Source organism: Columba livia, unplaced genomic scaffold, assembly GCF_036013475.1.
Source record: "Columba livia isolate bColLiv1 breed racing homer unplaced genomic scaffold, bColLiv1.pat.W.v2 Scaffold_153, whole genome shotgun sequence".
Classification (NCBI taxonomy): Eukaryota; Metazoa; Chordata; class Aves; order Columbiformes; family Columbidae; genus Columba; species Columba livia.
In genome coordinates, this window is record NW_027043049.1 from 114,676 (window position 1) to 131,024 (window position 16,349).

The window sequence follows — 16,349 nt, forward strand, 5'->3', positions numbered from 1 at the left end:
CAGCCCAGACCCACACAGCCCCCTTCAACCCCACAAGCTCCCTGCCTGCCCTGCCGGGGGTCGCTCCTTCCACCCACAGCTGCTGCCATGGGATCTCCCGGGCAGGCTGAGCGCTGACCCTGGCAGGCGGCAGAGTCCCTGCCCGGCACAGCCCTGGGGTGCAGGGACCCTGCTCTGCAGGACAGCCCTGGGCACCCCTGGGTGCTCCCCCTGCAATCACCCTCAGCAGAAGTTGCCCTCATGCCCTGTCCCTCTGACAGTGCAGCAGGGAAACGCTGGTCTGGACCATGTTCTTGTCCTCCACATGAGAAATACTGTGAGAGAGACCTGACAGATCCTGTACATTGTGGGATGTATCATCTTTAGGAAATCCCTCCAGGAAATGCAGCTGCATTGTCCTACAGCCAGAGACTTACGGTGTTAGAACTCTGAAGATTTGTCACTCAATGAGCCCTCAGCAACCAACCCCCTACATTGCCTTTAATCTCTCTGTGCCTGGCTCCCGTGCCCTCGGTGCTGCAGGCAAAGCCCCCAGCCCTGCTGCGTGTGCAGAGGAGCTGCTCCTGGGCAGAGCTGTCTCTCTGCAGCGCTGCCGCTGCCATGAGCTCCCTGTGTCCCAGGAGCCCAGCCCAGCTCAGCAGCACAGGAGCAGCCCTTGATGTCTCTTTCTCTGTCCCCTCTGGGCTCCTCCAGGTGTCTCTGGGGCTCCAGTGGCACAACTTCGAAGCTGAAGTAATCAGTGATGTTGATTCTCTCTCCTCTTCAGAGACACTTCTTTCCAGCATTGTATTTTTCATGTTAAAAAACAAATTGGTATGACAACCATCTTTCTTGTCCCATCATTAGACAGGACACAAGGAATGTTACAGCAAAGGATCTAATTTCTCCAGACTAGGGGAGGAATATCTTCAGTTGAATGAACTTAGGCATTTTGTTCTGGTTTTACACTCCTAGGTCTAGAGAGACATTCATCGATCTTTGGCCATGTCATGTCTCTGCTCTGATTCAAAGCCTTTGCACACATGGGCTCTTGGACACTTGGTACCAGGTTTCCTGTGGCAGGTCAGAGCTGGGCTGGTGCCACAGCTGGGGTGGCTCAGCCCAGATGTGAGGCAATGTCCTCAGCCAGGGACCTGACTGGGGAGCTGGAGCTGTCAGTGCTGCAGACAGAGCTGTGACACGGATGGAATGAACTGCCAGGCAGGGTGGCAGGAGTGAGTTCATCTGGTCTGCAAGAACAGCAGCCTCCAAGCACAGCAACAGTCCAGATCAGAACTCAGTCCAGACCTGTAAGGAAATTCAAGGGCCATACAATGAGCTGTTAGTACTGCAGGAACAGTTAAAGGAGAAACAAAGACACTGTGTGGACACTAATGAACTTAATAAGAGAAAGAGGTGAGCATACCTGTGCCATCTTGTTCTCCCTCTTCTCCAGCAAGGTCTCCCAGGCCGCTGTGACTGGAGGCAGAACAACCAGCAGTGCATGGGGATCAAGTCAAGGGTCACTGGAACTAACACAATCCTTTCCAGTCTATGGGACAGCAGGGGCAGCATCCCAGGAGCTGGGACAGCAGGACGATGTCACAGAGAGGCCACTCTCCACCATCTGTGAAAGCTCATGGAGACTGGGGGGACTCCCTGACCACTGGCAGCTCTCACACAGTGTGTTCACTTTTCAAAATGGCCAATGGGTGAGCAGGGGAACTAAGGGCTGTGCCCCAGAGCATGTCCACTGGGACCCCATTTCTGGGTGTCTGGAAGAGAAGGTGACGGGGTTTGCCCAGGGCAGGTTGTGCCTGTCCATCCTCTTTGCTTTCTGTGAGGAAAGGACAGGGTTGTGGATGTGGGGAGAACATTAATGGTCTGTTACCAGTGGTGGTCTGCTACCTGGAAGTCAGCAAGGCATTCAGCATCATCCCCCACAACATTCTTGTGTCCAATGTAGGATATTCTGGTCTGTGTCAGTGTGTAAGTAGATGGGTTAAAACCATCTGGATGGTTGGGCTTGGAAAGGTGCTGTAGAAAGGGAGAAACTTTCCAGTCCTGAGGACAGTCAAGCACTGGAAGCTGTTTCCCAGGAGTGCGCACTCACTCTGTCCCAGAAAGTGACCAAGATGTGTTTGGATAAAGCCCTGAGCAATCTGGTCTGACCCTGCTGTGAGCAGGAGGTTGGTCAAGACATGTCCTGAGCTCCCTTGGAGCCTGAATGACGTTGTCCTTCCTTCTCCTTTATGTTTTCAATTTAGGGACAGCTCTCAGGTTCTCCCTGACCACAGGAATAACTCACATGAGGTGCAGGGCTGCTTTGCAAGTGCCTCTAAATGATTCTGACCACAACTTTTGCATCCCTTTTCATTTGCTCCAACCCAGGGTTTTTTTTGCTGTCCTAATACCCTTCCAGAAAGAACTGCCCACCTTGTTCATCCTTTCAGAACAGGTTACTCAAGAGGTTTCTGCATCCATGTACAGTCTCCACATCAGCCAGACATCAAAGCCACCATTGCAGAAATGGAGATGAGACACTTGACCAGCTCCTTGAACCCAGCAATAGGCACAACTTGTCTCCTTAGATGCCAGAAAACACCTGAACTTTAAGTGCAGAGCATGTGAGTCCTTGTTGGGTATCCTGGCTTGTCTCCTGACCCATGTGGTGCTTCAGGCTGTGAAGAGAATCAAAACCAGCCATTGGACTGGGGTAGTTCCATTTTACACGTGTCACACGGGGCAGATGAAGGGAGCTCAGAACTCCAGACTCTGCTGCACGGTTGGGGCTGCAGAGACTGGAAATGCAGGTGACAGTGTGTGTCAGTGCACACACATAAAGATTCGGGCTTCCTTTGTGCCTTTGCACTGACCTGGGATCTGTTCCTTGGCCACCACTGTCTCAAAAAGAAACTATTCTCCTGTGCCAACAACACCTCACACCAGGGAAAAAAAAAAAGGGGGGGGGGGAACATTATGAAAGAAGTATGATTTGGTTAATTCTGTCCAAGAGGTGAATTCTTTAAATGATTAAAGAAAAAAAAAAAAAAAAAATGTTCTAATAACTTATTCCAAGACACAACTACTGCGGTGTAGTAGATGTTTGGAAAAGCAAGAATGACTGCTGGGAATGAAATTAAAGAGCTTTAGTTCATCATGATCATCATTGAGAATGAGGAGTTCCCTGTTACTGTTACTGGTGACAGCAGCACTGTTCACAAACATCCTTCAGCGCATCTCCATTTTTCCTGGGCTGCAAAGCCCATCCTGCTCAGGGTTTGACAGGATTGCTGCAAACCCCTGTGACCCAAATCTCTACAACTGTCTCTGCTCAACAGCCTTTTACCCCAGGAAGGGGAAAACTGCCAGTGCAGACACCAACCCAGTGCCCAACCTGCCTGGAGAGCCAGGACAGTTGTGCCACACAACAGCAGCCTCTGAGGGAACCTGGAGGTGATGGGATTGAAATGGTTTCAACCCAAATCAGAGAATCATAGGATCATTTAGGCTGGAAAAGACCCTTAAGAACAAGGAGTCCAACCGTAAATCAAACATTGCCAAGTCCACCACTAAACCATATCCCTATTTGCCACACCTCCACGTCTTTTAAACACCTCCAGCAATGGAAGCTCCAATCCTAAGCTGGCAGGACACCACTGGCTGCAGTTGGACATAAGATACTGGTCATGGCTGTGAGTTCAGCCCTCGCTGGCAGAATGTCTCACACCCTCACTGAGGAGGGCAGGGGGCTGGGAGATGGGAGCACGTTTCAGTTTCCAGATCCCAGCACAGAGCCCAAACCATCCTGCCCTTGGACTCTGGATCCCATTTCCTGAGATGCAAAGCTGGTGGGGCTTCTGTGGATAATCATGTTAAAAGGCATGAATAATCCTTCAGGTGTTTGTGTAACGTGTCTAGAAATGTCAGTCGTATGTGCTTATATTTACATATCTGTAAAATAGTACTCTGCATCTGTGGTAGCCCCTCTGGCAATGACAATTAAATAGGTATTTGCACTATAAGGCTCCATACCTCATCCACAAGCAAACATCTAAGTGGTTCAGATGAAGGGTGGTCTGGCAAACGTTGCCCTTTGTGTCCCCAGGTGATGGACACTGCTCATGTGCCTCTGCAGAGAGTGGCAGGAGCTGGATCCCCTTCTCGGGACAGACTCCTTCCAGGAGAGACACAGACACGGGGGAACTCATCAGGGCTTTACGGCATTTCACTGGGCATCAGTTTTGACATATTGGGTGCTGTCCTGTGACTGCCCTTTCTGCACAAATGATCATACAAACACAACCATTTAGTAAGACATGGTCATAAAGGGCTGTTATGGACACGAAAGCTCACCATGAACTCTGGAGAGAGTGAGGAAGTTTATAATAAGCACCAGGAAGAACCAAGAAGCTCAAGGCCTCTTCTGAAGAGCGGGAGGCCTGAGCAGCCGTGATTGGCCATTGTAGGTGTGGGAGAGGGTCAGGGCATGTCAGGGAGAAGCAATGAGATGGCTGATGGCTTCAGTGAACCCTTCCAGCCATGTCTGAGCCCAGAAATGGAAAGCAGTTGATGTCTGCAGGTGGAGGAGGAACAGGAGGAAGATTTTCCTGGGAATATGGAAGGAAGAAAGGCCTCTCTTGGACTAATCATGTATGGTGGTGACATTTCCATCCTGTGGGCATGGCTGTGCCTGGGAGATGGGGAACGGCTGCTGCTGTGGTGGCTGTGCTCAGTCATGGCCTTGATCTGCATTTCTCTTAAGCTGCCCACATGAAATCATCCATGAACCTGCTAAATGCATGAACCTCCTGGAATGATGGGGTATGGATCCAAACAGAGGATTCAAGCAAGTTTTGGAGTGGGACATTGAGGCGATTGGTGACCATTGCCAGGTGTATGAAGGAAGCTGGAGGTGTTGTGAGGAACTCACAGGCATTTCCAGCTCTGCAGAAAACCAGAGCCTTACATTAAAGCAAGATCAGTTGGCATCAAACTCACCACCAAAGCACAGAACACTCACACTGACCACAGGAAAAGCCTTGAAAATCAGTTGAGAAAAATCTACCAGGTCCCAGGGGTCAGGGCTCAGCCATTCTGGTGATGAACAAGCATCAAGGGCTGACATGGCATCAGAGCCACCTCCACATGGCCCTCACCACCTGGAACCACTGTCTCCAAGTCTTTCCTTCAGCAGCCTCCAGGGACAGGGACCTGCACTGGTTTTTCCTTCACAGCTGTGTCAGTGATGGCCCTCCGTGGGGTCCCAAACACCCTCAGAAACTTGGGGTTTGCTTCTGCTTTTCACTTCATCAGAGGTTGTTCATTCTTTCAGTATCTGCAGTTCAGGATCATGGCACCAGAGGGCTCACTAACATATAAAATGCTCTTACAAGCCAAGGCTCTGTGCAGCATTTTCCTAGAGGCTTCAAGTCTGGTGTGGATGACTAGGGAGAATTCAGGAACATCCAAACAGAGAGCGTTTGCATAATAAATAGCAATAAAGCCAAATTTCTTCTATTCCCTTCCCTGCTCTCCCTTCCCTCCCTTTCCAGAACAGGTGGTAACAGCAGATTCCAGTTCATATCCGTATGGAGCGTCTCCTGATAAAGACTGAATAAGTCAGAAAAGTGGGTGCCTAAATCACCATGTGAATCAGGAGATAGTGCAGGACACCTTAAGAGGAGTCAGACACCTCTGGACCAAGAGGTGGGTGTTCCTGGGAATCTCAGGTGCCACAGCACAGTGATACTTGTGTTCAGGGAGCTGGTTAAGCGACCCATATCCTGTTCTGTAATGTTACCTCTCTGAGAAGACAACAGGAGATTGACTGATGTCAGAGCCGATTTCAGCTGCTCCAAGATGGACCCAGTCCTTGCCAAATCTGAGCCACTCAGTGATGCTGGCAGCACCACTGGGATATTGTATTCGAGAAAAGGTAAAAAATGCTGCACAACAGCAGGTGGGAGAGAGAAGGGAGGAAATGGGAGAGAAAAGCTCTGCAGACACCAAGGTCATATCCCACAGGACCCAAGCAGGTCCCTCAGCAGGCCAAAGCTTGCTCTCCTGAAATCCTGCTCTTGGCCTTGTTCTCATCTCCCAGGAGCCTCAGCTCCACTTTCCCATCCCTGACTGTTCCATCCTCACCAACTCTTTCTGGTTTGTAAGTGTGAAGTCCCACAGGGCACCTCACCCCACTGACTCCTCAGTCACCCGTGTCAGGAAGATGTTGTCAATGGGCTCCAAACCCTCTTTGTCCCCAGCCAGGAATCTGGGAGGTGTGGGACCACAGTCCTGCCCTTGGCCTTGCACAGCCCCACATCACACTGTCCCAGGAAGGGCCCTGGGCAACGTGGGAGGAACAGGATCTGAATCCCCAGGGTTGGGGATCAGGGCTTGGCCCTTTGCTTAATGAAACACATCCAGGGTTACGCAGCATCAGAGACACCTTTACTTTCCTTTTCCTGACCTGTCATCATTGCCTCCAGTTCTCTTCTCTAACCAGATCCTGGGAACAGTTTCTCAGTTGCGTCCCTCAGTGTGACCAATTAACATTACAAGAAACTTTGGAGTTTCCATCTGACTTTGACTTCTTGAGAAGTTTCTTCAGCTTCCCCTCAGGGTCTGAGGTCCATGGACTCAGCACCAAATCCACCAGAGGGGTCATTAAAGCGCCTGGGGCTGCTCCTGTGCTGCTGAGCTGGGCTGGGCTCCTGGGACACAGGGAGCTCATGGCAGCGGCAGTGCTGCAGAGAGACAGCTCTGCCCAGGAGCAGCTCCTCTGCACACGCAGCAGGGCTGAGGGCTCTGCCTGGGGATCTCAGGAGATGAGCAAGGCAGAGAGAGATTAAAGGTGGTCAGGACTGGGAGGATGACTGAGAGCTCACTGGAGGAGAAACCTTTGCAGCCCTTGCCATGGTAAGTCTCTGGGCGCAGGGCAGTGCAGCTGTAGCTCCTGGAGGAATCTCCTAAAACTGGCACAGGCACAGCTTGTGGGGTCTGTAAGGACGGGGCTCTTGTCAGGCCATGTTGAACAGCTGTGAAGCCGGGGGAGCACCCAGGGGTGCCCAGGGCTGTCCTGCAGAGCAGGGTCCCTGCACCCCAGGGCTGTGCCGGGCAGGGACTCTGCCGCCTGCCAGGGTCAGCGCTCAGCCTGCCCGGGAGATCCCATGGCAGCAGCTGTGGGTGGAAGGAGCGACCCCCGGCAGGGCAGGCAGGGAGCTTGTGGGGTTGAAGGGGGCTGTGTGGGTCCGGGCTGCTCAGAGCTCCAGATCCCCCCACAGACATGGCAGAGGGTCCTTCTGAACAACGACACAGAGACAGGAACAGCTGCCAGGGAAGGAGTCTGTGCTTTCAGTTTTCCACTCTTGGTTGGCTGGGTGTGCAGTGGGAAATGGGGATTTATTTCTCTCTTTGGAGAAGACACTGAGACCCCAGTTCTCATTAACACTGGTCTGAGCTGCTCCTGAGCCCCTGCACACACAGAGCTGCCCCTGGGCAGTGCCAGGAGGTGTGAGCAGGACAGAGCTGAGCACACAGCGGGTGGGACGGGGTCTGTGACACTGACAGGGAGCAGACCAGGGACAGATACACAGCTGCAGGCAGCACAGACATGGGCAGGGAGAAGGAGCTGTGACCAGATATGCCAGGGACAGGATTTAGGAAACCCCCTGCCATACCCTGCAGTGCAGACACATTTCCCAGTGCAACCCCTGGTCTCCTCTCCTCCCCAGCAGACCCTCTGCCCCAAAGCCATGGGGTCCAGGTCACGAGTCTCCACCTCAGCAGCTGGACCTCCAGGTGAAGGGTTCCTGCACAGCCGGTTTCCAGCACAGCCGGGTCAGGAGAAGGTTCCACAGCATGCCCGTCTGCCTTTCTGTCCTTGCTTTATTTTCTGGTAGCACTGCAGTGTTCTTCCCTGTTTCTCCACCTGTCCCTGGTGCTCTTGCTTTCTGGGGTTGGGGTGGGAGTGAGGATTAATTTTTGTTCTGACACCAACACAGGGAGTCTTGACCCGTAGGTGTGTTCATGGAAACCAGATGCCCAAGCTGCATTTTAAACTGTGATGAACTGTTCTTCTCAATTGGTAGAAAGAGAGAATGAGCAGAAACATCCAATCATCAGAAAGGGGGTTTTCCATGAGAAACAGCCTGTTTATTTTCCTCAGAGAAGTCTCCCCTAACATGTATCTGTCTTTCCTCCTTGCACAGGTCCTCATGCCCACAGGCAGCCAATGTCCAACAGCAGCTCCATCACCCAGTTCCTCCTCCTGCCGTTCACAGACACACGGGAGCTGCAGCTCTTGCACTTCTGGCTCTTCCTGGGCATCTACCTGGCTGCCCTCCTGGGCAACGGCCTCATCATCACCACCATAGCCTGGGACCAGCACCTCCACACCCCCATGTACCTCTTCCTGCTCAACCTCGCCCTCCTCGACCTGGGCTGCATCTCCACCATTGTCCCCAAATCCATCGCCAACTCCCTCTGGAACACCAGGGCCATCTCATACTCAGGATGTGCTCTACAGCTCTTTTCATTTGCATTCTTGATAACAGCAGAGTATTCTATGCTCACCATCATGTCCTACGACCGCTACGTTGCCATCTGCAAACCCCTGCACTACGGGACCCTCCTGGGCAGCAGAGCTTGTGTCCACATGGCAGCAGCTGCCTGGGCCACTGGGTTTCTCAATGCTCTGCTGCACACGGCCAATACATTTTCACTGCCCCTGTGCAAGGGCAATGCCCTGGGCCAGTTCTTCTGTGAAATCCCCCAGATCCTCAAGCTCTCCTGCTCACACACCTACCTCAGGGAAATTCGGCTTATTGTGGTTAATGCCTGTTTAGTTTTCATGTGTTTTGTGTTCATTGTGGTGTCCTATGTGCAGATATTCCGGGCCGTGCTGAGGATCCCCTCTGAGCAGGGACGGCACAAAGCCTTTTCCACCTGCCTCCCTCACCTGGCCGTGGTCTCCCTGTTCCTCAGCACTCTCATGTTTGCCCACCTGAAGCCCCCCTCCATCTCCTCCCCATCCCTGGACCTGGTGGTGTCTGTTCTGTACTCAGTGGTGCCTCCAGCAGTGAACCCCCTCATCTACAGCATGAGGAACCAGGAGCTCAAGGATGCCCTGAGGAAACTCATATCTTAGTGTTTTCTGAAGCAATAAACTGCCCATCTGCTTCTACACAGGAGTTTTAATGTAGCTAATTACAGGCTCAACCTGTCATCTGGATTTTCAGTTGTTATTTGTTGTTTTCTTATTGCAATGATGTTTTCAGCCCCTTTCTAATCCACTGTCTGCTTTTCCTTTAGAGCCACTGGCTGTTTAAATGAGGAACAGTACACTTCTTGTCTCTAAACAAAATAAAGATTCCTTTAGCGACTTGTTTTTCACTATGTCCTTCCTGCAAGGCCTTTTGCATGTTCAGGGACAGTTCCTGTGATGGGTGAAGGGTAAAAGAGTCCATCCTGGCAGCCCTGCCAGGGAGCAGCAGCGCTTGTTCTTCCAGAGCTGTTCTGGTTCCACTCCCACACTCTCCTTCTCACCCCTGGTGTTGGTGCAAGGCCTGAGTGCTCGGGCAGCTTGGTCACCGTCCTGCTGTGTGTCAGTGCTGTGGGCGCAGTCAGGGACAGGTGATGGGCACTGCTGTGACAGAGCTGGCCCCACAACAGCCTTTCCAGATAGAAAGGTGATCTCCTCAGGCAGGTCCAGAGGTTTATGTCTTCTTACAAAGTTTATCTCAAGAACATTCCCACAAAAGTGGCCGCAGATGCAACCAACAGTTTACAGTTGAATATTGTGTGTGTGCAGGGCTGGCACACAGCAGTGTCCTCTCACAGCCAGGCTCCTGCCAGAGACCTGCAGGACCAGCAGAGCAGGGGCTGGGCTGTGCCCCTGTGCACTGGACACCCCATAGAAGGAGCCCCAGGTCAATTACCATGGACTGGCCCTTCACAACCACCATTTCCATCTCTGGCCTTTCACCCACAGAGGCTGTTTTCTCTCCATGGACGGACACTGAATGAGCAGGTCAGCAGTCCATGTTTGCCTTGTACAGATGAGATGTGAGCATGCACATCATGTACGTAAGGTGACATGAACCTGAGTGAGCACAAACACCATCAATTATTCTTTTCCATTTCGTGAAGGCCTGTGAGACAGACGAGGTCTTGAGGTCACTTCATATTGGGAGGAACAACCCATGGGAAATCACCCTGGGTTGTGCTTCCTTTAACTGAGCTCCCTGTGTCCATTCCTCGTGAGGCTGGACATCTCAGATGAGTGCAGAGCAGATGACACACCACAGGGCTAAGGTGTGTCCTGTCCTTTGGGAGTGGCAACAGGAGGCCAGAGGGACACTGTGACTCCTGCCTCTGTGAGTAAAAGGGACAGACTCTGTCTCTGAGCATCCCTGAGTGCAGAAGGGGTCCTGAGACCAACTCAGATATGGATGCCTGATGGAACCCTGGCATTTCTGTGTGTGACTCCAGGAACAAACCCCACTGGATCAGTGAGATTCGTCTCAGCTGCCTTGAACAGGATCATTGCAAGTGCTCCTGTCTGCTCTGTCACCCTTTCTTGTCATTCCAGATTGTGATCTCTAAACAGCCCTAGAAACCAGAATGGTTCCGGGGTCCTAAGGAAACGCAGACCTCAAACCCATCTTCAAGAAGAGCAGGAATAGGAATTGGGATAACTACAGGCTGGCCACCCTTCCTCCCTCCCTGGGAAGGGGATGGGACACGTCCTCCTGCAGCCATTTCCAGGAATGTGAGTGACAAGGAAGGGATTGCTGAACCCAAATGGACAGGGGAAAGAAAGGCATGTTGTGTACAGGCATTTGCAAGGCTCAGCCATGGTCTCCTTCTGGCCAGAGTGGTGCTGATGGGGCTCAAAAAGCAGGTGCTGGGTGGGAAGTTGGCTGAACCATCCAGCACAAATGTCATGAGTAGTACAAAGTCCTCCATGCAGCCAGTTACTGGTGTCATCCCTCAGTGACCAGCACTTGGACCACACTGTTGAACGTCTTTATTCTCCCTTTCCAAGATATAAGAGACAGCACTTTAAGTGCCTTGAGGATGATGCAAACCTGGGTGGAGGCCTTGAGCAGCCTCACCTGGTTCACCCAGCAGGAGAGTGAGACAAGATGAGTGAGACAAGGACTCTCTGCAAACCTGAGTTATTTTGTGATTTGACAGAATTTTTCCTTGGAGAGGTTTCAGGAGAGAGAACAGGTAGAGGAATAGGAAAAAAAAAAAAAAAAAAAGTAAGGCAGAAGAAGAGATATGGAAGGTGTTAACGGAAGTAGAGGAGTCCCAGTGAGGAGCGCTTTTCACTCACAGTGTTAGTAGAAAATATATTTGACAAATTTGAAGAAGGTGAGGAAGAGAGATGGGTGTCTGCAGCCTGTGGGAAGAGGGGCAGGTGTAGGAATGTATAGAACATGCTTCAGTCTGGTGAGGTCCTGGGTGCTAAGGAGGGGGATGGACGGGTGTGGTATTATGAGATCAGTTGTGTCTCAGGCACTCATAATCCAGTCAGAAGCGTGTGGCTGTGAAGGGGACAGTGGGGTCAGTTCTGTGTCTGGAGGTGACAGCCCAGCAGCAGGGACATGGCTGGGAAAGAACCTCTGCCCAAGGGCCCACAGGCCCTACCCAGGAAGAGCCCTTGGTGATGGGTTGTCATGTCCATCCCACCTGAGAACATGACGGGACAGCAGCAGGGACATGGTCGTGTCTGTCAGAGAAGCTGAAAGGCCAGTAGCAGTCCTGGGATTTAGAAGATCATGGTGATGTTACTTCTCTCTGGTCGGGTAAAAAACCACAAGAAGCCTAACGGGTTGCGTTCCCTGCATGAAGAACAATTTTAGAGATGGTTGAGTTTTCCTTAGTAGCAGAAAAAAAAAAAGAGAGACAAAAAATAGTCACAAAGTGCAACTTGGAAGATAGAGACCGGATATCAGTAATAAGAAATGTGACTGGAAGGGCAGTGCGGTGGTGGAAGAGGTGACCCAGAGGGAGCTGGATCAGCCCATGGTTTGTGTTCCAAAGAGCAGCCAGTGAGGGTGCAGACACAGCAGTGAAGGTGCAGAAATGCTGGCTGAGAGCAGGTGGGGAAGCGAGATGGGTGTCTGCAGCCTGCAGGGAAAGAGGGGCAGGGGTAGCACCGTGTAGAACAGCCTGAGATGGAGATGGCAAAGGGCGCTGGTGAGGCTGGAAGGGACCCACAGATCCCAGGTCTGTGTCCCCTTGGCCAGGGCAGTTGTCTCTGCCACTGAGGCCCAGGAGAAGACATGTTGTCCTCATGGCACTGGGGCCTCGGTGCCTCCTTGCAGCCCCATGGGGAAGCTGGAGGATGTTGTCCCAGTGTTGTCCTTCCCTGGGCCTTGCACACCCACATCCCACGGTCCCAGGAAGAGCCCTGAGCCGTGTGTGAGGGACAGGATCCCCCTTCCCATTGCCTGGAGGTCATGGCTCCTCCTTTCTGCTTCAGAAAGCAAACCAAGGAGTTTCTGAGCATCAGAGCTGAAGAAAAGACTCAAAGGAGACCTCATGGTGGCTACAGCTTCCTCACAAAGGGAGAAGGAAGGGAAGGGACTGATCTCTTCTCTGTGGTGACCAGTAAAGGAACCCAAGTGAATGTCAGGAAGATGTGCCAGTGAAGGGTCAGTTGGACATGAAGAAAAGGTTCTTCCCCCAGAGGTGCTGGACACTGAACAGGCTCCCCAGGGAGGTGTCACGGCCCCAACCTGACAGTGTTCAAGAAGAGACTGGACAACGTCCTCAGACACACGGGGTGACCTGTGGGATGTCCTGTGCAGGGACAGGAGTTGGATTTGATGATCCTTGTAGATCCCTTCCAACTCAGGACATTCATTGATTCTATGAAATACTAGGTCAAACGTCCATGTTTTCATTGTGCAAATGAGTTGTAAACATACACATCATGTGCATGTCCACTGTGTGCATGTGGTGAGATGAACCCAAGGGAGCACAAATGCCATCAGCTATTCCTTGGGCTGCCATAAAGGTCAGTGGGACAGAGATGGTGTTCAGGGGTCTCTTCCAACATGGGTTATTGTAGGATTCCATGAATCTTTTCCTTGGAGAGCTTTTCATATCAGAAAAGACAGAGAAAGAAGAAGAAGAAAATTAGGTGCAGAAGCAGAGATATAAAATGCCTCGGAGTAAAAACAGCAGCTCCTCTGAGGAATGTTTCTCCACTCAAACCCTTGATAGGAAATCTATCAGATACATTTGATGAAAGCAGCTTAGTTTGGTCTGCTCACACACTGGACCACAAGGAGGGTGATGGTGGGTACGATGCCGTGTGGTCACTTGTGTCTCAGGAACTCATAGTCCAGTAGGAAGCCAATGGCTGTGGAGGGGATTGTGAGGTCACTTCTGCCTCTGCAGGGGATTGGCCAACAGCAGGAACACGGCTGGCAAAGGACTCTGAGGTAACACACACGAGACGAGCAATCGGGCCCAATCAGCATGGCTGGATGAAAGGCAGGTCCTGCTTGACCACCCTGATCTCCTTCTGTGACAAGGTGACCGGCTGAGCAGATGAGGGAAAGTCTGTCGTGGGGAGTGAATCCGCCACACGGGCTGTGGGTGTTGTGTCCTTAGACTGCAGTAAAGCCTTTGACACCGTGTCCCACAGCATCTACTGGAGAAGCTGCAGCTCGTGGCCTGGATGGGTGTATGTGCGATGGAGGGCTAGACCAATAGAATTGTGGTGAACAGAGCCAAATCCAGTTGGCGTCCGGTCACAAGTGGTGTCCCCAGGGCTCAGTATTTGACTCAGTTCTATTTAAGCTTTATCAATGATGTGGATGAGGGCATCGAGTGTACCCTTATTCAGTTTGCAGATGACACCAAGTTGAGTAGGAGTGTTGATCTGCTGGAGGGTGGGAAGGCCATGCAGAGGGATCTGGACCCGCTGGGTCATTGGGCTGAGGCCATTTGTATGAGGTTTGACCAGACCAAGTGCCGGGTCCTGCACTTGGGTCACAACAACCCCAGGCTCAGGGAAGAGTGGCTGGAAAATTGCCTGGTGGAAAGGGATCAGGGGGTGTTGATCGACAGCAGCTGAACATGAGCCTGTGTGTGCCCAGATGGCCAAAAGAGCCACCAGCATCCTGGCTTGTATCAGGATTGGTGTGGCCAGCAGGAGTAGCGTGATTGTGCCACTGTTCTCAGTGCTGATGAGGTCGCATCTTGAATCCTGTGTTCAGGTTTGGGCCCTTCATCATAAGAAGGACATTGAGGCACCAGAGAGAGTGCAGAGGAGGCGACAAAGCTGCTCAGTGTCTGGAGCACAAGTGTGATGAGGAGCAGGTGAGGGAACTGGTGGGTTCAGCTGGAGGAGGCTGAGGGGAGACCTTCTCGCTGTCCACAACTGCCTGAAAGGAGGTTGAACATGGAGGGGGTTGGTCTCTTCTCCCAAGTAGCAAGTGATAGGACAAGAGGAAATGGCCTCAAATTGTGCCAGGGAAGGTTCAGATTGGATATTAGGAAAAAAATTCTTCCTGGAAAGGGTTGTCAGGCATTGGAACAGGCTGCCCAGGGCAGTGGTGGAGTCACCATTCCTGCAGGGGTTTATAAGATGTTTAGACGAGGTTCTTAGGGACACGGTTTAGTTCTAGATTTAGGTTGTGGTTGGACTCAATGGTCCTGAGGGTCTCTTCCAACTGAAATAATTCTATGATTCTCTATTATCAACTGGAATATTCTTCTATCACATCTTCTAAGTGCTCTTCACATATCTGCCTCTTCACCTACACTCCTGAAACTTATCTAATTAGATGCACAAGTATTGAATACTAATTGTAAATGAGGAAAGCACCATCGCTTTATCAGTCTGGTCTGATACCCGCCAGTCCCAGGCAAACACCTCAGGTACACGGGGGTCTCTCCTTGAGGTTTGCACTGGGTGCTTATAGTGAGACCATGGAGCTCAGCCCAAAAACCTGAGAACTCCCCTCAAAACTGAAAACCAAACCCAACCAAATTAAACCAAAGCAACAACAACAACAAGAACAAGAAACCAACACTTTTAAAATCAGATTAAATAATTGAATAGTTCCAATAAAATGCCTGGGGAATTTATATCCTGCCAAAATATGAATTTTCAGAATGTGTACGGACTGTGGGAGATGAAACATTGGCCTTTCCCTGTGCTTGCAGTGCCAGAGCTCTGTCTATCACTACGTGTATTTAATCCCCTGCACATCCAGGAGTTTCCACCTGTCCTTACCCAGCTCCCCGTGTCTGAACTCATCTCTTCAGAAGCCTGTCTGGACATTTGCACTTTCCATCGCTCCCCAGAGGTTCTTCACCTCTCACTCTTGGCTCATTCAGAGCCTCTCAGCTCTCACTCTGCTTTGAGCTTCAGGCAGGTCAAGTCTTTCAGCAGTTGCTTTCCTACTCCCTACAGGCAACTCTTCAATTATGGCAATGGACCTCGCTGGACACTACTTAATTTAACCACAGAACTGAGAAACATCATTAAGTTCTATTGTGTTTTCTTTTTTTTTTTCCTTTTTGTTTCCTCTAATTAAAAATTCCCTGGTGCCTGTTTACATCCAGTTCTCTAAGGAAACATGAAGCAACCCTGCGAAGAAGCTGTAACAATCAGTGCAAACTTCAGTGCAGAATCTGATGTAAAGAAATGTGGTGCAAATCCCAGGGGCCAATGAGCAGAACAGGGAGTTTGGGGAGCTGGTTATAGATTTTCTGCTAACAGTTTGAGCAGAGAAACATTCTTCACAGAACTGCTCTGTTTATTTGACACCTTTTAGGTCTCCTCTTCTGCCTGTATTTTTATTTTCTTGTTCCTCCACCTCTTCCTTCTTCCAAAACCTTTCAAGGGAAAGATTCCTGGAATCACAGAGCAACTCAGGTGTGAACATCATCTTGTCTCACTGTCCTGCTCAGGGCAGGGTGACCCAGGTGAGGTTGTCCAAGGCCTCTGCCCAGCTTTGCACCATCCACTAAGGAGCTGAAGGTTCACTGTGTCACATCATACAGGGGGAGAATAGAGACGTTCAACAGTGTTGGCCCAAGTGCTGGTCCCTGAGGGATCCCACTGGTAACTGTCTCTGTGGGCACTTTGTACCACTGGTGATGTTTGGGCTTCATCATCCAGCCAACTTCTTATCCAGCATCCACTTCTTTACCCTTGGAGCACCAATCACATTATAAGGACACCACAGGAAACCATGTCTTACACCTTGTGAAATTCCATGTGCACAACGTGCCTTTGTTTCCCAGCCCATTTGGGTTCAGCAATCCCTTCCTTTTTTTCCAAGTGCCTGGACATGGCTGCAGGAAGATTTGTCTTATTTCCTTCCCAGGGACAGAGG

The 16,349-nt window shown here is 51.1% G+C and overlaps 1 protein-coding gene across 1 annotated transcript; it reads left to right on the forward strand.

Moving 5' to 3' along the window:
• The first annotated feature begins 8,212 nt into the window (after positions 1 to 8,212).
• Positions 8,213 to 9,127, forward strand: LOC135577853 (olfactory receptor 14J1-like). The gene has a single exon (XM_065047970.1). The coding sequence runs from the start codon at positions 8,213 to 8,215 to the stop codon at positions 9,125 to 9,127; it is 915 nt and encodes a 304-aa protein (XP_064904042.1).
• The last annotated feature ends 7,222 nt before the right edge of the window (positions 9,128 to 16,349 follow it).

Excerpts from the sequence above, each read along its gene's own strand:
- LOC135577853 (XM_065047970.1), top strand. The coding sequence starts at position 8,213 with ATGTCCAACAGCAGCTCCATCACCCAGTTCCTCCTCCTGCCGTTCACA.